We start from the raw sequence: 24,339 nt of genomic DNA on the forward strand, positions 1-24,339 counted from the left end.
GAAGCAGCTGGTCTTTTCCAGGATCCTTTAAGCATTCCTGGCCTAATTAGCACATGGTCATCAAACCAATCTGTGCGGGGGGACAACAGGCTTTGGGTAGAAATGCTCACACCAGGGGCCAACCTGTTTTTCTGGGATTAGTAATAAAGGTTGTGGTAAGGTGTCTTTTGGGGTGTTTGTTTAACAGAAATTGCTTGTTTGTTTTTGCCTTTTTTTTTTTTTTTTTTTTAATGCTGGTCAAAAGTCTGGTTAATTATAAAGGCTAATTCTGGAAGCCCTTTTAGTGTAGGCATTCGATGTTAATTTGCATAGTAATCTGACTTTTGTGGCTTCCTAAGTGAGAACTTTGATAAAAGGCCCCTAAAGTTAGATTTTTTTTCCTTAAATGCACTATAGGGAATATTCTATTATGTGCTAGTTGCTTAAGCATGCATATTTTAATATTAAATGAGTATAAACTGTTTAGGATGATGATTTTTATTTGTGCTTTATTTATATGTAATGGAAGTAAATGGGTTTCTTTGTCTAACCTTGTTAATAGCCTTTGTAAAAATCAAAGCAATAGGTTTGTTTCTGCAGAGATAATAGGTATTTAGTGGTTTGCCCTTGAGTATGGATAAGGCTGTTTTGCTCCATGCCTTTCTTACGCAGTGTGTTTACTTCTCATTTTAAGTGCAAATGTTATGCTTTAGTCACTCAGTGACTCGTGTTGGAGCAGCTTAGTGTAAAGCTTAGCTCTTTTTCTGATTGTTAGGTTAAAAAAGGCCTGTGTAGTGGTATTTTGGTTTTGCAAACCTTTGAGCTAAGGATGCTGAGATAACGGTGGACCACTGAGGGTGCAGGATCAAGCGAGTCCCTGGGCTGGGTCATTTAAGGGCTGTGCTGGAGAGTTCATTAAAGGAGGGTTCATTAAAGTAAAGCTGCCTGAAAGCAGAGGCTAAGCAGGTCTAGGTGCTAACGAACCAAATTAATAGCTGGCAAGGTAAAGGTATCAAATATTCGTTTAGCTCTTTTGGTGACGGAGGGCTGGCTTTTGTTTTATGCATTCAGTAACAGGTTTTTCTCTTACTTTTGCGGTCATTTTGCTCTCCAAATGATGCTAAAACTGTATTTCTGTGAGCTGTATAGGTATGTAGAAGAGGGTGTACTCTTCTTGCTTTAATAGGCACGGGAAAGCCCAAGCTCACCAGAGGTGGTACATTCAGGTTGCCACTGGCAACCCAGTAGCAGGTGTGTGCTTAGGTGGTTGCAGCTGGCTGGGAGATTCTTACCAACGCCGTGAAAAGCCTTTCGGTGAGAGAAGTGGTGGTGGCTTAAATGGGAAGTTATAGTAATGGTTTTGGATTGTGCCCTGTTTAAGCCTTGATGTTATTCTGATACAGCTCGTGTGGCTGTATGTAAGAGCATTTATTGGACCAGAATTATTTACTACTGTTTGCTAAGTTCACTGTATCAAGGAATAACAATTTCTTTCCACAGGGTGAATAAGCAGTTGCCTAAAGGAAGTATAAACTATGCAAGTGAAGGCATCAGCTTTCGGTTACCATGACCAAAAGCTAAACTTTAAAAAGACTCAATTGGAATCAACCTTTTTTCCTCGCTGAGGATTCCCTTCTCTAGTGATTATTTGAGATGTACTGCGAAGACTCTTCCCTCCGAACAGCCGGCAGGGGAGGCGAATGGGAGGTGCGCGGCAGTGCCGCGAGGGCTCGCGGGGAGGCTGCGGCGGCTGCGCTCCGTGCCCTGCCTCCCGCCGCGTTTGGCCCGCGGCGCTGCCCGGCCTCGGTCCCGCGGGGCGCCGCCCTCCCCGCTGACAGCTCCCGCCGCCAGGGGGCGCCAGCCGCCGCGCGCGCCTCCCGCGGAGATTTGTCCCTCGGCGGCGGCCGTCGGGGGCGGGCCGAGATGGCGGCGGCCAGCTGAGCGTTCGCGTGGTGCGCTCACACCCGGTGCCGGTGCCCGCAGCCATGTCGGGCCGCCAGGGCAACAAACTGCCCAGCAACCTGCCCCAGCTGCAGAACCTCATCAAGCGCGACCCCACTTCCTACACCGAGGAGGTGCGGACCGCGGGGGGGGGGGGCGTGATCGGGGCGGCTGGCGCGGGCACAGGGGTACGGGCTGGTGTTGCTCATTTGCCGCTGTTCCCTGTGTGTGCGCAGTTCCTGCAGCAGTACCACCACTACCAGTCCCATGTGGAGATCTTCACCTTCCAGCCGGACAAGCCCAGCAAGGAGCTGGCCGAGCTGCTGATGTTCCTGGCGCAGGTGAGCCCCAGCGCCTGCCCTGTGGCAGCCTGTGCGTGGTGCCGGCTCCAATGACTATGGCTGATATACAAGCAGTTAAGCTTTGCTGGTTGTGCGTACACCCTGCGAGGCCTGTGAGGTAACCCCAGGTGTGCTCTAGAGCGTTCGCTTGCCCTGTCCGTTCCAGGTTGCCCACTGCTACCCCGAGCACATGGCCAGCTTCCCGCAGCAGCTGAAGGAGCTGCTCTCCTACCACCACACGGTCCTGGACCCCGACCTGCGCATGGTGAGACCCGCGCCTTGGGCTCAGCCTGCCCTTTGCGTGAGCTGAGAGCTTGTGGTTTGCTTGTCGATAAAGAGAGGAGCTGGAGAGGAATGTGAAATTTGGGTTCTCTTACAGACCTTCTGCAAGGCTCTGATTCTGTTGAGAAACAAGAATCTAATAAATCCCACGAGTTTGCTGGAGCTCTTCTTTCAACTGTTGCGGTGTCATGATAAGCTGCTACGAAAGGTAAGGTGTGCTGACAAAAATCTTCATTTCCGGTGGGTTTTGGCCAATGAGCCCGAGGTAATGCCAGGATAGGCAGCTGTTCTTTGTTTGGTTATGAAATTACAGTTGAAAATAGCTCAGCTGTTTCAGCAGTCAGTGCTGGAGGCAGGGCTCTAGGTGTATGTTGGAATAATAACTGAGTTCTGCTGCTGTAAACACCTTGCTGTTGTAGGCTTGTCCTGTTTGGGATTGAGCCATTTGGATGTCTCTACAGGTGACAAACCTGGCTGTCAGAATAGGCCTGAGTGAAGCAGGGGTAGGATTTGAAGCAGTATTTGATGCTGTTCATTGTCCTGCCTTGCTGTACTGTAAATTCAGTATGATTTTTCAAATATGTGAGTCTTCACAGGATAATTTCCTGGTTTTTGCTGCTGTAACTCGAGTGATGTTCTCAGTGGTGATCATCTGGCTCTCATGTCAGTGCTTGGGCACAGTGTTGTCTCTGTGTGTTACTCCTTGTTGTCTCTCCCCTTGCAGACCTTGTACACTCACATTGTGACGGACATCAAGAATGTCAATGCTAAACACAAGAACAACAAAGTGAACACAGTAAGTGCTTTGCCTTTCATGTGTACTTTGAACTGAACTCCTGCTATTGTGGAAGACCTCTAAAAACATGCTTTCCACTTTTTTTAGGCACTGCAGAACTTCATGTACACAATGTTGAGAGACAGCAATCCCACCGCTGCCAAGATATCTCTGGATGTGATGATAGAGCTTTACAGAAGGAATATTTGGTGGGCCTGGCAGGCTTGTGTTGATTTGCCATTTATTGTGGGGCACGTGGGTATCGTTTGTGGCGCATAGTCCAAAACATAATGCAGAGACAGTGACTTGAATAGGTTTCTTAATTGTAGCCCAATGGGGTTGTAGCTTGTGCCAAGGAATTTAGCTGAGAAGAAATACTGTCTTGTGTGAAATTAGTTGCTTCAATGCTTGGTGAGAACTAATTTTCTGAGAATAATGTGAAATTGCCAGACTTGAAATAAAAGATGCGGTTTGTTTTATTCCAGGAATGATGCCAAAACAGTCAATGTCATCACAACTGCCTGCTTTTCCAAAGTGACCAAGGTGAGAGCAGAAATCACTTGATACACGGGATGTTACCTTGGCTGCCTTTTTCATGCAATGTAACTTAATATGTTGTTATTGCAAACAAACTTCACTGATTTGTCTGTTGGTTGTTTAATTTTCAAAATGCTACTCATGGGAGGAGGTGGAGCTTGGCAGCTTATTTTGTAATGAGTGTAGACTGCTGTGGGGAGTGTGGATGCACTTTTCACTGCTATTCAGAAGAGACTGTCAGATTATCACTCCCTTAATATTGGCACTATGAACCTTTGATTAAATGAGGAGAGCAGCTGTCCTGCCTGGGGTCTGACTGAATACTGGGCCTTTGTGTTGGCTCTTGAGGCTTGTCCCACATGAACTTGCTTTACTTTTCAGGTGTTAGTTGCTAGTTTGAAGTTCTTCCTTGGGAAAGATGAAGATGAGAAACAAGACAGCGAGTCAGAGTCTGAGGTGGGTGTTGTGACCAAATGCTCCCTTCTCTGTTCTTCAGACCCCTTATTAGTTCTGTTACCTCGGTGACTCTGGCTCTGCTAGTCTGTCTATCTCTGTACTACTGTCCGGTCTAGTTTTCTCCAGATGTTTCTGTGCTTCACAAACAATTTCAGTGTCTGACAGCTGGCCCCAAGTGATGGCAGGATGTGTTTGCTGTCTGTTAAAAGATAAATGCCAAGAGCTCTTTTGGTTTCCTATTTAAATGCTGGTACCTATGTGTTCTGACACTTAAGAAGGGGGGGAGAGTTTTCAGAGTATGTGATCTTGAAAAATATTGGTGGTTTGCTTCTCTGATGGCCATTTTTGGCCTGGGTTGCCTGAGTGTTGTGTTCCTTCCCCAAGGATGATGGTCCCACAGCCAGAGATCTGATGATGCGCTATGCGACCAACAAGAAAACCACCAAGCGCAAGAAGAAACTGGAGAAAGCCATGAAGGTCCTCAAGGTGAGGAGAGCTGTGTCTTCCTTCTCATCATCTTGGCTTAATCCTTCTAGTACTGAAGTCCTGTTGTTGCCTAGCTTGTTTAGCTACAGGTGGCACATAATCCTGTGTGGTTGAAAACAGGGGTAGTTTTTAGCATCCAGGACTAGCTTTTAAAATGTTTTTGAAGAGGCAGCAATCTTTTGACAGCAGCCTTGAAACTGAAGCACTTTACTCACAGAAAGAGCAAAATGTCTCTTACTCTTGTTTCCATGCAGAAGCAGAAAAAGAAGAGCAAGCCAGAGGTGTTCAATTTCTCTGCCATTCACTTGATTCATGATCCCCAAGGTGAGCGTGCAGTGAATTCTTAGTGCAATTTGTGTTAATCCCACACAGGGAAGCTTGGACACAGCTCTGCCAGGAGAACCCAAGTGACAACTAGGTGCAGATGTTACACTTGGAATGTGTTTTTACTCCAGGTTTCACTGCACTTGGAGAGATCAGTCCTGTTGTGCTTGTTGTAGTGGAGCACACGTAGGCAGTGAGACAAGGAAGGAGGAATATTGCATCATCTGCTTTGGGTTTCTGCAGATCAGGACATGGCTCTCTGCCTCCCTTGTATGTGTGAAGGCAGCAACGCGGTGAGCTCAGAGTAGTTGATCTACTCTTACTGCTCTGGCTCAGCCCTTGCTAAAATGTACTTGTCTAACAGCACTTGATTTGGGCTTTGTCTGTTCTAGTGATCCTCTGGGGATTTAATTTTCTCAGATCAACCCAAAATGTATCTAAAAATTTAGTTTTCAATGCTGACCTTGCGCTTATGATGTTGGGGAATGTCTGCCAGTTCCCTCTGCTGAACCCCTGTGCACAGCAGGCCTTTTAGGCATATGAGAAGTAAAATAACCTATTGGAATAACTGATTTAGTCACCTTTAATTTCTTCTGTGGAAGAGCACGGGGGCTTAGAAATAAGAACAAATCAAACTGCTGGTTTTGACCCTAATCCCATTTGAGTTCGGTGTTGTGCTCTTTCAGTCTACTGTAAATCTCTTTCTGCTTCTAGACTTTGCTGAGAAACTGCTAAAGCAGCTGGAGAACTGCAAGGAGCGATTTGAAGTGAAGATGATGCTCATGGACCTAATATCCAGGCTGGTTGGAATACATGAGGTATGTAGTTGGATAATTTTATGGTGGTCTGTGGGTAGCTAGCCTGGTTTGGATGTGGGCATGTTCTGGCCTCATGCCTCGGGAAAATGAGGTTTAATTTTTCTGTATGTCCAAAAGTGCATAGGGATGGTCAGGGAGTTACCAGTGGGCCTCATGGAATGGCACAGTAGTACAGACTTCCTGTGGTACTAAGGGAGCTCTGATAGAGAAAGGTGTTGGTATGGAATAGCTGAGCTGTCCCTAAAGAGTAGAGGAGAACTTGATGCTTCCAAGACCTTCCTAGGAATCTGCTCATGCTGACCACAGAGTTGTCAGCCAGGTGGTGCTGAATAAGAGGGAAATTGGAAGCTCCTGCACTTGGAGGGTTTTGTGCATGTGACCCAGTGATAAAATATTTGTGCTGGATTAAGTAAAGAGTAATCTAGTCCAAGTTGAGGAGTTTCAGAGGATGTAAGGATTTCCATGTCAAGGACTAGGGGCAGAGAGACTGCAGCTGGATTTATCTTGGTACAATTAGTTTTTGCCCTACAGATATCAAACTCAATACAGGAGACAATATTATGCTGTAAAATCAGAGGCATTTGGAGAGCACACTATAGAATGAGATGGTTTTACAATGTATCAGCTTGCGAAGGTGATCTCAAGTTGAAAGACAAAAAGGTAATATGTTACAATTTGTCTTGCAGCTTTTCCTTTTTAATTTCTACCCCTTTGTTCAGAGGTTCCTTCAGCCCCATCAGAGGGGTAAGTCACTACTCTAGGTACTGCTGATCCCTCATGTCTCATGTACAGGCATTTAATGCGAGTGGCAATGAAACTGGAAAGGTAGCAGTGGATTGGTGGGAAGCAGGAATAGTCTAGAGTGTGGACAAAGGAAGTATAAGTCCCTGACTGCCAGAAGTGCCAAGTGCTTTGGACTTCTGTGGAGGCTGTGTGCACTCATGGCTCCTTACCTGAGGATTTGAGAAGCTCCAACAAAGGAATAAAAGACATGAGTCCCTGATCCTGACTAGCTGAGCATTAATGCCTTATGCTGCTTCCTTTAACTGGTTTTTGACTCCAGTTCTGGAGCATTTCCTTTTGCTTTAGCTGGGGTATTGCTGCTTGGTGGGGGCCAGAGGAGCTCCTAATGCTTGGTGGGAGAGGAGAAACAGTTGTCCCAAAGAACTTCAGGCTAAATGGCTTTGGGACTGACTGAGCAGCTTCTTGTGTTTTAAGGGATGTGTTTATTGGCTGGAGCAAGCTGCACCAATATGTTTTGGCATCTTTCTGCTTTTCTTCCAGAAGTGACAAAGATTCTTCTGTTTGCTGCACAGGCTTCACATCAGCTGGTACCACCTGAGGTCAGTGTTCACCTGTGTTTGATGTTAAATGGGCAGCAGGCCAGCATGCAAATGCTATCTGTGTGTGGTGAGGGGGAAAGGGAATTGGTCAGAAATGTTTGGAAAAGCTTATGGTCATTTCAGCTATTTTTGGAAGTTCTAAGAGACTGTTTCATAAAGGGGGAGAACAAGATGCTTGTCTTATTTTCTGCAGGAAAATTTGTGTTTAGAAAATATTTGTGGGTTCTACTGGCATGTCCTGATGCCTTTCTATGAGAAAGGATTTGTCTGTTAATAACGTCTAAGTGTGTTAAGTTTTTATTAAGTACATACTCTTTTTTCTTATTTTCAGATTATCCAGTCAGTGTTGATGACCATTGCCAACAACTTTGTCACAGACAAGAATTCTGGGGAGGTCATGACTGTGGGGTGGGTACAGAATTGTATGAGTGATGTCAAACTCCAAATGTTGTGGTAAAATACGTATTTTTTTAAACCACTTGCAACTTACTCCTGTCACTTGTACTACGCTTTCAAGAAGCTGCTTGAGTCGAAAGTTAGGACAGTATCTCAGCTTCACCTTTCTCTATTTTTGTTGGGAATATTTTATGATGGTTTTCTCCTTTTACACCAAATGTTGTAGAAATGCTGTATAAGGTTCTTCAAGTTGCAGGTAATTCAGACTATAAGTGTCATTTTCTCCTAACTGGTGTTGAGCAAATAATTCATTTTCTGTTTTTTCAGAATCAATGCAATAAAAGAAATCACTGCGAGATGTCCCTTAGCCATGACTGAAGATCTGCTCCAAGACCTTGTCCAGTACAAGACCCATAAAAATAAAAGTAAATACTATAGGGATATGACTTTAAACCCCTTTTTTTCCCCTGTGTTATTTGGTCTTCAGTTACAGCCTTCAAGGTAGTGCTATCCTAATTGGTTTTTATGGGCTGAGACAATTTTCAGTGTTTGGGTTACTTCTGTTTATTTGGAGTGTGTATCCATGGGAGACAAAATGGTCAAGGGAAGTTGTGGCAGGGGGATTAATTGACAAAAATAAAGCAAGGAGAAAGGGTTAAGAAGAGTCAGCCCTTAAGCAAGTGCTATGTTCTATACCAGAGAAATCTGAGGGAGCCATAACCTCAGAGAAGACATGAGTAGGCCGTAAATACCGGTGATCTGTGTGGGCTTGTGGTTTGCTCAAAGTTCTGCTTTTTTCCTGACTCTCTCATTTTCTGGGCAGATGTGATGATGTCTGCAAGAACTCTGATACACCTCTTCCGCTCTCTGAATCCAGAGATGCTGCAGAAGAAGTTCAGGGTAAGTGTTTCATGTGTCTTGCATTCACTAAAAACTGATATGCTCAAAAATTATGAGAACTGGTCTCAGTGTCCTCTTGAGAAGGTGGAGTCAAGCCTGTGTTCTTCCTCTGCCTCCTGCCTTTGGACATGATGTGCTATTATTTCCACATTTCCTTAGTCCAAATTCATCTAACTCATGGTTAGATCATGCTCCTGAAGCTCAGCTGTTTTCTGAGATTCATTGAACTTGAGTAATTAAACTCTGCCTTATGAAATAAGGAAAGGTCTTTGGACCCACACCCTCCTGTTCCCCCAGACATTTTCTTGGATTGGTGGGCATTAAAATAGCCTGCTTTAATGTGTGTTTTGTTAATGTACAGGGCAAGCCTACTGAGGCCTCCGTGGAAGCCAGGATTCATGAGTATGGAGAACTGGATGCCAAAGATTACATTCCAGGAGCAGAAGTACTGGAGGTTGAGGATCAAAAGGAAAATGGAGGAACCCAAGAGGAAGGTTGGCCTTTTTCCATAAAAATTCTGTTTTGGGCATCACTGTCACTAGGATTTTATGTGGACATGGAACCTGGTGTTTGTGCATTTCACTTCCTGCTGTCTTGTGCCTTGGCTTGCACATGTATATCCTGAGTAAGTGTGGTTTGTCAGTGGGGTTTGGTGCTGTTGCTTTTTATGATACACTCTGAGAGGGGGGAGCAGAGGGACAGACAGTACAGCTGTGAACTTTGTGTTCAGCTTCTCCTAAGTAAAACCTTTAAATAATACTGGACACCAAAATAGTACTTGGATATAATATTTGGCTTAGTTAATTCACTTCCTGTGTGAATGCTTTTACACACCCTGCAACCCCCTGCCTGAGCTGGGGAAAAGAGCTGGAGATCTTTAAAAGCAAGGCAGAGTTTGGCAAATGAAGCCTGAGTGCCTTGAAGATGCTGCAGGAGCTGTGCTGGAGGAATGAATGCCCTGATGGGACATGTTGTGCAGTGATCACTCTAACACTGTCCTTGGTTGCTGAAGCTGGCAACTTCAGCACGTTGGCCTGCACAGCAGTGAAGAGTGATGCTTAGACTGTTGTAACTAACCCAGCTACAAATCACAGTAGTTCCCTTCTTGATTTAGGTGGCTGGGAGTGGGGAACACTGTGACTGAGGAGTGTAATTAGTGTCTGTGAACTCATGTGGTGCTTTAGGCTGTCCCAAATGCACTTTGTTTTCAGGGTCTTGATCTGGAGCTCTTGTACAGAGCTTTGCAGAGCATAGCATGGATTATGTCCCTGGGCAAAATGCAATTAGGAGATGGGTGAAATAAATGAAAGGCAGCAAGAGCAGGTGATCCAAGCATCAGTTATTGCCAATCCAGGTAGTTAAGATGAGTTTGCATTAAGAGCTCTGTACTTGTTCCCTGAGCAGATGGCTGGGAAAGTGCTAGTCTAAGTGAGGAGGAGGACAATGAAGATGAAGAATGGATTGATGTGCATCACTCCTCAGACGAGGAGCAGCAACAAGTAGTGAGTTCCAAGTCTCTTCTATGCCAAATACAAATGAGTCTTGTTAATCACAGACCAGATCCTCTTGCTCTTCACCTTGATGTGGCTGCTCTTAAATACCTACCCAGGCTTTCAGAGGGAGCTGTCCTGAAGCAGTGAGGCTGAAGTGCTGGTTAGTGCTCCTGCTGAAGTACGCATGTTGTTAGGGTCGGAGTGGAGAAGGGGGAGGCCTCTCTCAGGGCTGAATGCTTTCAGAGCTGTGATAGTCAGCTGAGAGCTTTTTCTCCCAAAATCTGGTGTGCTTGTACTTTATTCAGATACTAGATGTTGGATATGAGACAAGGAAAAATCCTGACATCTGGTTGTAGCCTTTCCCGACAATATTGCGTACAATTCCCAATGGTGTTGCATAATGTGTATTTGGGAGGCAAGGATCGTGGATTGTGGCACAGGAGTGGTTTGCAAAGCTGTGAATAGTTCTTTTGTGCCTTTTTCTTTTCCAAAGGCAGAAAAAGTGAAAAGCATGCCCATGGAGGAACGAAAAGCCAAAGCTGCAGCAGTCAGTACAAGCAGGCTGCTAACTCAGGAAGACTTCAAGAAAATACGCCTTGCCCAGCTTTCCAAAGAACTTAATTCTGCACCTGGCAAAGCTGCAAAGCGGAAATATGTTGAAATAGATGATGAAGATGAGGAGGAGGGCAGGTAGGATATGGAATGTTGAGTGCTTTTTCTTACCTATCCTCTAGTGATGCAGCTCTTCATTGCAGCAGGGCACAGAGCTCTGCTGTTTATCAGTGTTTCCTGATGACAGCCAGTAGCCAGAGCCTAGAATGGATCCTGGGCTGGGGGCTTACTTATACTTGGGAGACAAGACATGAGGAAGTTGGAAAAAACATGGTGGAAGGTCTGAGACTATTTACTTTGTTCAGGCCAAGAGGCACGAGAGGGTTTTTTTTCGTAGCTGTAGCTACAGCTAGCTGTTTGTTAAACTTTGTGCAAAAAGTAAGACTTGAAAAATAGAAATGGGTGACTTTTGTAATGGATGTCCCACACGTGAGGAGCAGCCTGAAGGGAGCAAGAAGCATTTGTTTCTAAATTTGTTAGGACGGTGGCCTAAGATGGGTGAGAGACAAAGGGTGAAGAGGGCATCTTGTTTTCCTTGCCAGATGAAGTTTTGTGTGGTGACATATTACTGAATTTGTGTGTAGGGGGGAGTTGCTTTCACTCAGAGATATTGAACATCTGCATAAGAAGCCCAAGTCAGACAAGGAGACCAGATTGGCAACTGCAAAGGTGAGGAACTGGCATGTTCTGTGTCCTGTCCTGGGTTTGGCTTTGTCTTGGCAGGAGGAAATGCTGGGGTTGCATATCTAAGGTGGATGCCCAGCTGCCATGTGAGTTTTGAGAGATTATTTGTTTGGTTCTTTGCTGTTGCATCTTGGCTGTAACAAATAAACAGCCTCTCTTGGTCACAGGTGGCCGTGAACATGCAAACAGTCAGTTTTCTCTGTGACTTAATAAATACAGCTCGCATTGGGAGAAGGCATGTATGGACACAGTCATCCTGAATCGAGATTTGTTGTTGCTGCCATAGAATGTGTTACTGTCAGGCAGGTGATGTTGGCAGTAGGGGAAGGAAAATGACCCCCTGTTGCTCTATTGCACTGTCTGTTCTAGGCTGGAAAAACAGACAGAAAAGAATTTGTGAAAAAGAAAACCAGAATTAACCCATTTGCCAGCTCTTCCAACAAAGAAAAGCAAAAGAACAAGAACTTCATGATGATGAGGTACAGCCGGAGCGTCCGGACCAAGAACAAGCGTTCCTTTAGGGAGAAGCAGGTAATGTTTCATGCTGGAGATGGATGGGGCAGTGTGAGCAGGAACTCCTAGTGCAGGTATGGTGCTGCCTACCCTCTGGCCTGAGGTGTTGCTGTGGCAGCTCAGAGAAAGCCCATGGCTTGCCTTCCCTGAGTCCTGCCCCTACTTTGCAGATTGTGGTTCGCTCTCCATAGTCTCTGACCTTTTTCTTGTTACTGTTCTGTTACAGACTCATTGTCGTGGCCTACAGGTCATCTCATAGCTTGTCACAAATGTTCCTGAGAAACAGATGCAAATGCTATTTATTAGCTACTTGAAACTGGTTTAGAAAAAAATCACTTCAGTTGAACAGTAGTTCCACACTAATGCTGTTCTCAGTAGTGAAGCCTCTGCCAGCTGAGGGTTTTATAAGGTATTCTTAAATGCAGCTCATCCAAACATGTTCCAAGAAACTTGTAGAATAATCCAGTGGTCTAGTTGTTTTTTCTTCCCAGATCCTGATTCATGCAAGTGTTTACATGCTTCTTGAACAAACTTTGAGTTGTTTCCAGGATCATATACCTTATCCAAATGATACTTGTCTGCAATTTCTTGCCTTAGGAAGGGCAAGACAGGAATTATTTGTAGACTGAGTAGAGAATATCTGAAGTTTTTCAGATTGAGCCAGGAGGATGTGGATTAGTATCCTCTGTAGATATTTATTTGGCATCATTCTGCCTCACCTCATTTAGGGCTGACAATATGAAACCAGCTCTCAGAACATGCCAAGTAGGCTGCAAATGAACAATGCAGGCACTTTAAGGAAGCCACTGTTTACAGTTATACTCTGCTCAGTTATTATAAAAAAAATCTTGAAGCATTTTGTCCTTATTAATGTTCTAAATTCACCTGTAACTGCTGAACAGCATTTATTCATACTTTTTTTTCCCATGGAAGTTAGGCTACAGCACCAGTCTGTTAACCATAAATTGAAAGTGTTTTGAGTGGGCTGGAGGATCATGGTTGTATGGTGCTGCATTCTGCTGCACTTTTTTGGTGGTAAGATAAAATGACCTGCTTGCTATAGTCCAGAACCAGCTCCTTTATTAGCTAAAACATGTTTGAAGCACAACAATATCTCTTTAGGGTGATAATGGCACTTGTAAAAACGCCTTCTTCCCCTTGAAAAGCAAGTTTTGTAATACTCTTCTGCAAAACACCATTTTCACTTACCTCTCAGCTGAACTGAAACTGTCTCAATCTCTTCTGATTGAAATGAGTCAGTAGAAGAACAGTTTGTTCTAATCTTCTTCTGTATAGGCTTTGGTAATTTTCAGCTCTTTAGCTGTACAGTACCATGACACCCAGCCAGGGTCAACCTGCTACAGGAGTTTAAGTAAATAACCCCTCTGTTTCTGCCACTGTAATTGTTACCATTTGCATTGCAGCTGCTAGTTTGAGCTGATGAGCTCTTAGTGGTTTTATCAGAGGTTAAAGAAATTGAAAAGGCTTGTTGATGTGGTAGTGCTATTGTCTCAGTTATTATGCTCCTCACCTGAATATTGCCCTCTTGTTTTATGTTGAAGCTTGCTCTTCGAGATGCACTTCTGAAAAAGAGAAAACAGCTGCTAAAATAAATGCTGGAGAGAACTTCATCACCCTTGAAGAAGTAGCCCTGGAGATGCTCATTTCCACCCACCATCACCCTGAGGGAAAGGAGGACTGTGGTGCCATATGGATTTAGCTCTGTTAGGAAATGCAAGTGGAACTCTTGCAAGCTGATGGATACTGCATCTACAGGACAGAGGCCTTATTAATCCTTGGAGGATTTAAATTTGGTTTTAAAGCATTCTAGGGAAGAAGGCAGTTATATTTTCATTAAATGTCATTTACTTACAGTGGGTTTTGTATGTGTAAGTATTAAAGTACACAACCATATGGTAAAAATTCTGCTTGAGGCAATTAATGACTAAGTAACAGAAAGGAAAAAGAATATTCTGGTCAGTCTATAAAGCATGTTGATATAGTGTCTGTGCCTGTCTTAGGGGAGTGACTGTACAGATGGAGTAAGCTGTTGTCTAAGTAGCTGGCTTTGACCAGTTTAGTAAGATCAAATTCATCTGCAATGCAGGTAAGCTCAAGTGAAGAGTTGTGGGGAAGAACAGTTCATTGTGGCTTACTCAGAAAACAAAAATAAAATTAGTGTATTGGGATATGGGGGGGGGGGGGGGTTTATTGCCATTTAAATACCAAAATAGCATCATGTGCCAAAGAAAAAAGGAATGTCTTCATATAGTGGTGTGCTTTCTGGTGCCTCTTGGCATGTATGTGCAAGAATCACGTGGATGTCTGGATTCTTTGTCTAAAGTTTAGACAAACCTTAAGGTTTCATGTCTGCTTCAGCCTTGACCTATGCTGGGACCATTAATGGGTTCTTTGTACCTTCCCTGGCCACCTGTTTTAATGGAGTTGATAAAATATTTGTAACTTGAGGGAGTTACTTACACCATCCTTTGTCAAAGTCTGTTAGAAATGGATTTTTTTGTGGTGCAGAAGCAGGTGCCACATGCACAGTGTAATGGAAATGCATTTAGTGGGGTGCTTTTTTTCCTTTCCTTTTAGGAAACCAGGTTAATGCTTAATATCCCATGTGGGAATTCACTTAGCTATTTGTTGAATATGTATTTGTAATAACTTTAATTCTTTCTTGTACTGATTTTGTATTGTTTTTGTTGTCATGTTGCTTCCTAGAGCAAAAAAACTTAGGCTTTAGGGAGAGAAGGACTAAGTAGGATTTTTTTTTTTACTACTTGCAGTGTTGTATTCAAATTGTATGTTCCTCCGTGAGAGAAGGGCAGGGATTGGTACTTGGCAAGCAGAGCGGTGAGCTCGCAGGTAGAGGAGCATGTGTAGCTGGGGGAGCTGGAGTGCTGTGGGGATGGAGTGTGGAACCCGTGCTGGAGACAAAGGTAGGGGAGGGAGGGAGAGGGGAAGTACAGTCTGTAAGCCCTACTTGTACTGGTTTGGGGGCGTTTTTTCTGCTGAACAGCTGAGCAGTTTCCCTTCTTGTGTATGTGTCCCGAAACTAATAACCTCTGACACGGAAAGGGGAGTGGTAATTTTTTAGCCCCGAGGTTGAGGACAAGTGTCTCCTCCCTTCCCGTTTTCCTCTTGTTTACAGCCTTGCTGTGTCAGCCAGCGTGCTGACAGCTCTGCCAAGGGGGGGTTTGTCCCCTCTGCCCTGGTTGTGGAAGTGACGGTGTTGGACCGGCTTTCAGCAGTTTGGCCCAGCAGCAGCGCCGGGACAGCACACATTAGCCGGTCCCTTATAGCCGCTGCTGTGGTTGCCGTGTCCCGTGGCTGGCTGCTCGGAGCGGGCTTGCAGGCTCCGCGCGGGCCGGCGGTGGCGCCTCGGGGCGGGCGGGGCCGGGGCGGGCCCTGCGGCGCGGCAAGGGCGGGCTGGGCCCGGGGCGCCGCGGCCGCTCCGTCCTGCGCCATGGGCTGCGGGCCGTGGGCGCTGCTGGCGCTGCTGTGCGGGGCGGCGGGGGCGGCGGCCCCGCTGCGCTGCAACGTGAGCCTGGACAGCCCGGCCGAGCAGCGCTGGCTGCCCGTGCTGCGGCACTTCGACCCCGTTTTCCTGCGCGCCGCCGTCCAGCGGATCATCGAGTGCGTGCGGCCGGGCAGCCCGGCGCGGGGGTGGCCGCGGGGATGGGGAGCGAGCGGGGCAGCGCCGGGAGGGGCTGACGGAGCGGCGCAGGGGTGCCAGGTGTGAGCCGCAAAGCCGCAAAACCGCTAACGGCCCGGCTGTGTCTTGCAGCGAGAGCGTACCGAAATGGGTGCACCAAGTCATCCAGCCCCTAGCAACCGAGCTGGAGCTGTTCATGCCGCAGCCCTTCGCGGGGGAGATTGCGGGGATGTGCAAAGCACTGGGAGTAAGTCTCGGAGATGGAATCCTGCTGAACTTCGCCTACGAATCCACTGCGTAAGTGTCGGGTACTTACACGGTCTCCTACAGGTGGCTGTAGAGCTTTAGTTCAGCGTGGGGGAAGGCACGTGGCGGGTGACTTGCACGGTCCGTTCTGGGACCACTTCATCTGTTCAGCCGGAAGGTTTCATTCTCTTTTGCCAGTTTGGATGCTGAATGGAACGAGAAACAATTATGTTTTCTGTTGTGGAGTACAAGTGGTATCTATCTGCCATGGTTTTGTGTACGTACTTATATCTACATAAACGTATTAAAATCCAAAGTTAATTTTTGTTGGTAAGGTATGTCTATCCAAAAGTAGTTGAGATCATTTATCTTTTAAGATTATGTAATGTTCTTTGACACTTAAAAATTGCTGCAAAGGAGGCTAGAAGAACTAGTTGCTCTCTCATTTGTCTGAGATCAAGTTACTGCTAAACAATTTTCTAGATGAAGGTTCATAACAGCTGCATAATATCACTTCCTAATTTGAACAGTGGAAAATGACTGTAGTATACTTTATGGCAGCAAACAAAGTCTCAGTGAAAAAAGATGCTCTGTTTCATTCTCTTTTTGCCCTAGAAACGTGGTGCAGGAGAATAATCAACACTTGGTGTTGCCTCCGGGAGTCCTAAAATATTTCTCCATATACATTTTAGCAAATATCAGGGCATGTGGCCCCTTGTTTGCATTTGGGGTTTTTTGTCTTAACGTATGGTGCTCAGTCCCTCTTTTTAGGATAATTTTTTAAGTAAGGACTAATATTGGCTATGGTACATTTAAATGCTGGCTGGTTTACTATTATTACAGAGGATACTTACCACACTTAGTCCTAGCAAGGTCCCTGAAATTCAATTTCTTGGCTGGGATACTAGAAACCCCCATCAACTGGGAATATCCTACTTGTGTGAAGAATTTTTTACCTCTATATTTTTGAGAGGCAGGGTTATGCCTCACCGAAATGACCAACTCCTAACTGCAGAGAAAATAAGTTAATTTCTTGCTAATGCAATATACTCCACCAAAAAAAGCCTGTTTTAATGAAACTGAGCTTGTTACACGAGGAGTTTTAGCACACTTTCTGTTCTAGAGAATAGTCTGTTTATTGAATTGGTTGATACTTAAACAACCAATGCTTTTCAGTTTTATTGATGGAACTTAACTTGAATTTTTCTACTTGGGATTAAAATTATAAAGATTCCAAATGGAAGTGAAATTATCAAAATTAAATGCAGGAAGTGTGACACTTTATGGATGCTTTCAGATGTCAGCTTTTCATTATGACTTAGAAAAGTGAAATGAAATAATGACACTTTTCCTGAGTGGAAGTGCTGCTTTCTGCCTGCCCTGTAATTGCTGGACTGTGGTGCAGTGTTGGACTCCTCTTTGTGTGGTTGCATTAATAAAACACTTAGCAGAGCATCAGCTCAATTACTCCTGAAATGCTGAGCTCCTTCAGCTAGAGCATTGCAAGCAGTGTCATAGCTGTGCCTTCAGTCATTCCTTGCCCTGTTCTGTTTGCAGGTTCTGTACAAGCATTGTTGCTCAGGATGACAAAGGAAACATTTACCACGGCCGGAACCTGGATTATGCTTTTGTTGATATATTGAGCAAGATCACACTTGATGTGCGGTTTATAAAGGGTGGGCAGGTATGATCCGGCGTTGGTGTGGTGGGTGATGTTCCATGAAGAATGGGACAGCTGTATAGCTGCCTAGGTGGGGGATTTAATGTAGGAATGAATTTGCCATCCCAACTGTACTGGGTTGTTAGAGCAACACAGTTAGGTTCCTGGAGTCTGAGATGAATGCTGCTTTTCTTGGCTTTCTGGACATCCAGTTTATGGTGATGGACTGGAAAAAGTAGAACAGCTTAATCTAGTATTGAAGATCATTATTTCTAAGAGATGTTGAAAAGAGGAAATGTACTAATTCTAAGGCTTTTTTTTTTTTTTTTTTTAGACCTTGTGAATTTTTGTGACCAATAAGTTTGTTTTTAGATGCAGATTTTCAGAACTTAAGTAGTTGCTAGTGCAGCTTAGTCTGAGTTTGTTTTTTTTTTTTAATGTTCATTTATCTATTTTGTAAATGTAGAAGTTGCTGGTTGTTGCTTGGCAGTTTAACTTGAGCAATAGTTTTGTAGCAGTTGGTGATCACAAACAAATGAAATGCAGTGAATTTGAGGCCTTAGAGTCCCTTTATAATTTACTTGGCATATTTTACTGGAACTGAAAGCACCGTGTTTTACAGTAATGTAGGTATGAAAGCTATAGAAAGAAGTATGGGTTGCAGGTTCTAGCAGTGTTCTGGAATGCTGAACTGCTCTCTTTACTGGTTTCAGGTAGCATACCAAGGCACCACATTTCTTGGTTATGTAGGCTTATGGACTGGGCAAAGTCCACACAAGTTCACAATCTCCGGAGATGAACGAGGTAAAGGAAATGTCTTCCACAGTAGATGTTGTGTGTTGGTTTTGTTGATTGTTGCCTGCCCTGGTCTTTTTCTCTTAGAGGGAGCAATGAGGTTAAGGTTGCCAGGAAGGATCTGAAGTGGAATGCCTTGCCTTCCCCTCAGGGAGTGAAAGCACACGTGCCTGGTTTTGGCTGCTGTGTGGGAGTAGGTATTGGTCAGCAGCGTCACCTGAGCTGAAAGAGTCAAATGATGAGGAAAGCCTTGGGAAAGCTGTAAAAGATGTGGTCTGGTCAAGAGACACCATTGGAAGTGGCAGGGTGGGGCCTGAGATAACAAGATGCAGTTTGGACAGCAAAGAAAAGGCTCCTTTCCTGGTTCTGCTGTATTCCCTTGTTGTCTGGGCTCATAAGGCAGTTGGAAAGAGAGGAGGGCAAGAGAAGACAGATCTAGGGGAAAGGCAGAAGGGCTTGAGGGGAATGCCTGGAGACACTGCAAAGGCAGTTGAGCGAAATCAATAGTGGAGTGAAGTTGAGAGATGTCACTCCTGAGAACTAAAACTTGTAGCAGTGAGGAAGGCAGGGAAAGGTTACTGCCTTTTTCATCAGGGCTTCAGTTTCACAAATAATGACAGTTATGTCCAGCTCAAAGCTTGGGAAGTTGTCTCTTCTGTTTCTTTCCCCTTTCATTCCTTTTAAGAAGCTGATACTTTGTTGTTCTTTATTAGGTGACTGTTAGAACTGACAATAATATTTTCTTAGAACCAACATCTAAAACGTTTATTTTTCCCTTGCGATGGTGATAAGCTCTTTTCTTTTTGAGCTTGAACAATCTGTTCTAGAACTCCTTAGCTATGCAAACAATATTCACTGAATGTGTTCCACCCGTACATTATCTGTGAGTAGGGGTTCTGCTATGGAGCAGTTGCACCTCTTGCTTCCTGTGTGCTTGGTTAATGCTGCCTTGTTGGATTCACTGAATTCTTTCCATGGTTTGCATGCACACTGCTTCTGATTCCAGAGTAGTTAGTTAATATTTTCAAAACTGAAGTGTCCAGGGCTGATACTTACAGGGGCAGACTGTTTTTGGTTCAGCTTGAAGGCAAGTATTAAGTGTTTATTGTGTCTGTGCAAAGGCCTGATTGAGGAAGTCTTGTGTGTACCCAAGTCCTATGTCTCTCCATGTCCTATGTTCGCTTCACATGTGCTGCAGTCCTGTCCGTGGGCTGCTACTGACTGCTTGCTGATTTATCTGAAGTGAAAGCTGTTTTCAGTTCTTTCTAATTGAACTGCCAATTGAGGGAAAGGAGCATGTGCACTATGGTGGGAAGCAGGATGAATAAATCAGGGTAAAGGTCTATCAAGTGACAAGCAGATGGATATTTTTGTGGTTTGCAAAGCATGAGTGTATAAATAGTAACAAACTTGGCTTTCTCATTTTTGCACTTCTCAATAATACAAACACTATCACTACCTTTTTTAAGCTGTTTTATTATTTCTGTGGAGTTATTCCTGTTTTAATATTTCAGTAAGGTGAGTAATGAGGTGATTATTATCACTCCTGTCATGACAGGTCTGAAATGCTTTCTGGAAAGCAGGGGTGTTAATCTAGCTGCTGTGGCTGTCAGTTGGAATTATGTTGTGTATTTATATTTCACCTGAAGGTTGTGCTCCTTGTTGGCATTTCTCCCATAAAATGTTGATACTTTGTGCTGATAGGCACCTACCCTGTCTCGTTGTATTTAATTACATGTATAGTAATTTTTTTTTCCTCCCCAGATGGTGGTAGATGGTGGGAAAATGCTATAGCTGCTTTCCTCAATAGGAATTACCCTGTCAGCTGGCTTGTCAGAGATGTAAGTGCACTGAGTTGTTCTTACATTTCACAGATGTGGCATTTGTCCTTAAACATCTAGTAAATTAGAATCAACTGCACAGAAACTTTACCAACTTGATAAGTAAATGCATTTTTCAGGAGAAAGTAAATGTTGACCCTGTGCTGTCTAGTAATGAGGCAGTTCTGGGGTCCTGGAGAAGCCGTGCCAAGACTTCCTTCCTAGGGAGTGATTCAGCTAGCTGTGACTTGTGTTGTAACCTGTTAAGACAACTGTACTCCGGGATGGTGAATACCTGTGCTGGGGGTTATTTTATCCTGTTTGATATATTGCTATATTAATATCTTCAAGTAGTACTTCAGAATTAATTACCATTTTCAGAAAAGCTGGACCTTTGTTCTTTTGGAGATGTCCCAGTGCTTGTTTTTGTGCTTAACCTCACCGTCATCTCCGTTTTGCATTAGACCCTGAGTGAAGCAGAGGACTTCCAGTCCGCTGTTCTCAGACTGGCTAGCATTCCCATCATTGCTGAAGTTTACTATATTGTGGGAGGTGTCTCACCCAAAGAAGGCATGGTCATAACAAGGAACAGAAGAGGGCCAGCAGATCTTTGGCCTCTTGATCCCTTAGGTGGAGGGTAAGTAGGAAAAAAATACTACATTTTTGCTTCTCCCGTTCCCTTCTGAGCAATTGGCTTAGTGGCACAACTCCCTTGAGAGATCTGGGGCACCTCTTGGTCATGGCTTACAGCAGGAGATCAAAGGTCACCCACCCCATTCCTGTGTTCCACAGTTGATGGTAAAGGCTTTTGTGTCTACCAACATGGGGCCCTTGGGCCTGCAGCAGGTGGAGGGAGTTGACTTTTGAGGGAGATTTTTCCTTTTGGCAATACAGGGATGCTGATTGTTGGACTTGGTGAATTACCTACTGATTCACTTTTTGCTTGCTTATATGCTTGTTACAGGTGGTTTCGTGTGGAGACAAACTATGATCATTGGACTACCCCTCCTCCTTTTGATGATCGTAGGTAAATTGATTTAAAGGTCTGTGGGGAGAGAACACTTACTTCCCAAGAGGTTAGAGATATGGGCAGGTGTTTTCTCCTTGAGCAGGCAGCTCATTCAGTTCTTGTAATGCCACTCTGAAGGGAGCACATGAGCTGTAGAGCAATATTCGCAGATGCCAGAGGAGAGGGTGTGAGGCAGTGATTAGCACAAATAATGAGAAATTGCAAGGATTAGGCCATGGCCAAAGAGTTGCTCAGAAAGCAAAATTGAGTAGAAGGTAAGTGACTCAGGATGACAGTGCCAAAGTATTGGATAGCACTAGAAAGATGATCAAACGTGATTTTTAGGCTGTGTAGTGCATAAAAAGAGATTGGCAAGTTCGTTATTGGCATGTACTCAATGGAGTAGTAACAGTGTGAGATGAGATCCAGTCACACAACTCGGGGTTCTTTTAGACCAAAGCTAGCATTTCAACATCAAGGCCTTTAGTAAGAAGTTGTTTGTGTTGGTGCTTTGTAGCCTTTGGAACAGACAAGTGTGTTTAATTGATATGTTGCTTTCCCACAGAACTGCAGCCATCAAAGCTCTCAATGCTACTGGACAGCACAACATCAATTTGGATACACTCTTTAAGGTAGTTCTCAAATTCTGCATTGTGATTTACTCCTCAAGTTCTTTGACCAAGCAGAAGTGCTCTTTTATCAGGGATTGAAAAGCTGTGCTTTTTTTGTGGGGAACAAGGTTTACTGCCCAGCTGTCTCTAGGGGGGGGTTGAAGACTGAAAATTGTTTAAAATGCTTCTGGACTCCTATGTAGGCATTTTGTAACAGTCCACCAATTCAGGTGGAAAGTGCAGGAGGTGAATCCCATCATCTTTGTGCAGTTTTTTTATTTCAAGCACAGGCACATAGCGTTGGACATGCTGAGCTTTGGGAATTGGAATCTCTTTCAGAGGGCTTTTTTGAAAGTACTTCTGTGAAATGGTCTGATGTTAAAAAAAGCAACAAGTCCTTGACTTTGTATTAGTCCTTTCATAACTTCATCCTACTGTTCTTTCTAAATAGCCATTTATTTCCCTCTTTATCTACCCAAATGACAACTCTTCAAACTTTCTGTACAGGTGTTGTCAGTGAAGCCAGTCTTAAACAAGTAAGTATTAGATCGAGAGATGTTGATCTGCACCTCCTGCTGTGCCTCAAGCCACTTGAAAGTAAACCACAAGCTTTCTGAGGATTTTCCTTACGTGTCTGGGTCTTGTGGTTTCCCAGCTAAGGTTTTGGGTTGTGTTCATGACCCTCTATTTTCACTTTGACCACACCCTTCCTCTTGGATCTGCCACTTCAGTCAGGGAACTGCCCTTGTTTGGGCTCAGTCTGGTAATGGGAAATTGCTTTGGAGTAGTGAAACAAATGACTCCTTTGGAGGAGCAGCTTGATGTCACATTGAGTGCTTTGCCCACTTTTGGAATTTTTGGGTTGGTGTTAACACTGATAGTACCTTTTTCTGCATGTTCTGATATAGCTCTGATTAATGTGTAATAAAGTAAGTGGGATGATGCTTTTATGTACCATTTACTGGGTTTCCAAGAGATTTCTTTTAGTATACCAATCTTCTATAATGTTCCAGAATTGCACTTTTGCAGGTTATCATGTTTTAGTTTACTTTTACATGGAGCTGGGTATATTCTCTGCATCTGTCATTCTCACTGCAGCTTGGCAATGGCTTCCTCAATGCCATGACCTCTCTTCTGCCTTGTCAATGTGAGCAAATGGGGAAAGGAAGAGGTCCATCTCAGCTGTGACATAGATACAGTACCAATTGTTTAATACAGTGATGAAAAGGATGTGGAAATACAGTTCCTCTATTGTGCTGAGTGGGGAAAAGAACGCTAGAAATTAGTGCCAACAGTCTTTAATTTGATCAGTCTTTTTTCTTAATCCTTCTGTACCTAAGTAGAACATTTGTTTCTGCAAAAATTTGTGCTGCTGCTTTGCTAGCTAGCTAAATTCCCCTTCCTGCCTTTGGAATGTCACTCACTCTGTTGCTCTTTCCCTGCCAGTAACACAGTGTACACCACAGTCATGAGTGCTGCATTTCCAGATTGGTACCAGACGTGGATAAGAACTGAGGAGTGAAGAGGTGTAAGTGGCATCTGTACTTACACATTTCAGCTGCAGAGTCACTGAGGGGAAAAAGCATTGCAGTGGCACTCCAGTGACCCAGTCTGAATTCCTGATTCTGCTTGTTTATTGCCCTTGGATAAATACCTTCCCTTGTTGTTATAGAGGGAGTTAAATAGTGACTCTCCTAGTGAAACTCTTGGAGATGATCTTAGGAAGAGTTTTGATCAGAGAGGAAGGGGTGGATGTTGCAACCTAAAGGTGGAGGTTCCCTCTGGGAATGTTTTGGCTGGTTTTGCCACTCCCCTCTACTACACTTGCTTGTCTCCGGGTGGATGATAACAGGAAGCCCTGCCAGAGGGAACTGAATCCCAGCAGGAGGGGATGATGGACTTAGCACCAAGAAAAATCAAGCTTTGTTTGTAATGGCTGCTCACCAGTGACTGAATGTGAGCAGCATCCTTCAGGGGCTTTGTCCTGTGAATGTGCAGAATAAGCTCAAGTCCTTGAGCTCATAAGGTGCCTCATGGGACAGCTTCAGAGAGATTATGATAATTTCTATGCCAACAAACTGGTTGCATGGCCTTGACAAGAGCACAAGAAGCTGTATTCCAGTTTAAAGAGCTTTTTTAAAAAATATTATTGCTATTATATTTGTAGTTCAGTCAGATCTGATTTCAGCAAGAGTAATTATTTCTAGAGATTGTGTATTTGCTTGTTACTTAACTCTGGACAAACCTGTGCTCTCTTACCTATTTTTCTAGTTCAACACACTGAGTGAGAAGCTGAAGCTGTGCAAGACTAACATGCTTTTAAAATCACTCCTGGGAGCAATACAGTGGCTTCGGTTCATTACTGATGTGAACCATTCAGGAAATAGTGATTTGTTAACTCCTTGGAGTGTTGCAGGTGATCCTGTTAATGACCTGTAATGGGAGTTTGAAATTTACTTTAATTAAATGGGTGCTCTAGTAGATGTTGATGGGTAAATGTGGCTTGTACTATTTTTGGTAAGAGCTGTACAACTGCAATGTACTTCTGTGCTGACTAATAAATACATTTTGTAATTTACATGGCCTGTAGGTCTGAATATAATGAAATAAAAATATTCAGCTGATAGCTTGACCTATGAAAGCTTGTGGAGTTATTT

The 24,339-nt window shown here is 44.1% G+C and overlaps 2 protein-coding genes across 4 annotated transcripts; both read left to right on the top strand.

The window, feature by feature from the left end:
* The first annotated feature begins 75 nt into the window (after nucleotides 1-75).
* On the top strand, nucleotides 76-13,887 carry SDAD1 (SDA1 domain containing 1). 3 transcript variants are annotated; one of them, XM_069012402.1, is made up of 23 exons: nucleotides 76-155; nucleotides 1,166-1,293; nucleotides 2,157-2,261; nucleotides 2,428-2,526; nucleotides 2,641-2,751; nucleotides 3,268-3,339; nucleotides 3,427-3,527; nucleotides 3,804-3,861; nucleotides 4,237-4,311; nucleotides 4,696-4,797; nucleotides 5,052-5,121; nucleotides 5,836-5,939; nucleotides 6,626-6,683; nucleotides 7,224-7,282; nucleotides 7,614-7,690; nucleotides 8,006-8,103; nucleotides 8,502-8,578; nucleotides 8,940-9,072; nucleotides 9,983-10,080; nucleotides 10,565-10,761; nucleotides 11,268-11,352; nucleotides 11,737-11,898; nucleotides 13,443-13,887. In XM_069012402.1, exons 3-23 carry the CDS (start codon nucleotides 2,247-2,249, stop codon nucleotides 13,491-13,493), a joined length of 1,902 nt encoding a protein of 633 aa, XP_068868503.1. In that variant the 5' UTR covers nucleotides 76-155; nucleotides 1,166-1,293; nucleotides 2,157-2,246; the 3' UTR covers nucleotides 13,494-13,887. The 3 variants fall into 3 exon arrangements, with proteins under 3 accessions (XP_068868503.1, XP_068868504.1, XP_068868505.1); XM_069012403.1 differs by lacking the exon at nucleotides 1,166-1,293 and having other exon boundaries at nucleotides 94-155; XM_069012404.1 differs by lacking the exons at nucleotides 76-155; nucleotides 1,166-1,293 and adding an exon at nucleotides 1,869-2,054.
* A 1,419-nt stretch (nucleotides 13,888-15,306) lies between these two features.
* Nucleotides 15,307-24,314, top strand: NAAA (N-acylethanolamine acid amidase). The gene is made up of 11 exons (XM_069012409.1): nucleotides 15,307-15,522; nucleotides 15,674-15,838; nucleotides 17,345-17,471; nucleotides 18,161-18,251; nucleotides 20,007-20,083; nucleotides 20,527-20,699; nucleotides 21,027-21,089; nucleotides 21,637-21,703; nucleotides 22,190-22,218; nucleotides 23,129-23,210; nucleotides 23,954-24,314. The coding sequence occupies exons 1-10, from the start codon at nucleotides 15,353-15,355 to the stop codon at nucleotides 23,202-23,204; spliced, it is 1,038 nt and encodes a 345-aa protein (XP_068868510.1). The 5' UTR covers nucleotides 15,307-15,352; the 3' UTR covers nucleotides 23,205-23,210; nucleotides 23,954-24,314.
* Nucleotides 24,315-24,339: the final 25 nt, after the last annotated feature.

This window comes from Aphelocoma coerulescens, chromosome 4 (assembly GCF_041296385.1).
Source record: "Aphelocoma coerulescens isolate FSJ_1873_10779 chromosome 4, UR_Acoe_1.0, whole genome shotgun sequence".
Classification (NCBI taxonomy): Eukaryota; Metazoa; Chordata; class Aves; order Passeriformes; family Corvidae; genus Aphelocoma; species Aphelocoma coerulescens.

What these genes read in the sequence shown, in the direction of transcription:
- SDAD1 (XM_069012404.1), top strand. Translation starts at nt 1,965, where the DNA reads ATGTCGGGCCGCCAGGGCAACAAACTGCCCAGCAACCTGCCCCAGCTG. An exon ending in ATGATAAGCTGCTACGAAAG is followed by an intron (nt 2,752 to 3,267) that starts GTAAGGTGTGCT and finishes CTCCCCTTGCAG; the next exon opens with ACCTTGTACACTCACATTGT. An exon ending in GGCTGGTTGGAATACATGAG is followed by an intron (nt 5,940 to 6,625) that starts GTATGTAGTTGG and finishes TTTGTCTTGCAG; the next exon opens with CTTTTCCTTTTTAATTTCTA.
- NAAA (XM_069012409.1), top strand. Translation starts at nt 15,353, where the DNA reads ATGGGCTGCGGGCCGTGGGCGCTGCTGGCGCTGCTGTGCGGGGCGGCG. An exon ending in AATCTCCGGAGATGAACGAG is followed by an intron (nt 18,252 to 20,006) that starts GTAAAGGAAATG and finishes TTTCCTCCCCAG; the next exon opens with ATGGTGGTAGATGGTGGGAA. An exon ending in ATTTGGATACACTCTTTAAG is followed by an intron (nt 21,704 to 22,189) that starts GTAGTTCTCAAA and finishes CTTTCTGTACAG; the next exon opens with GTGTTGTCAGTGAAGCCAGT.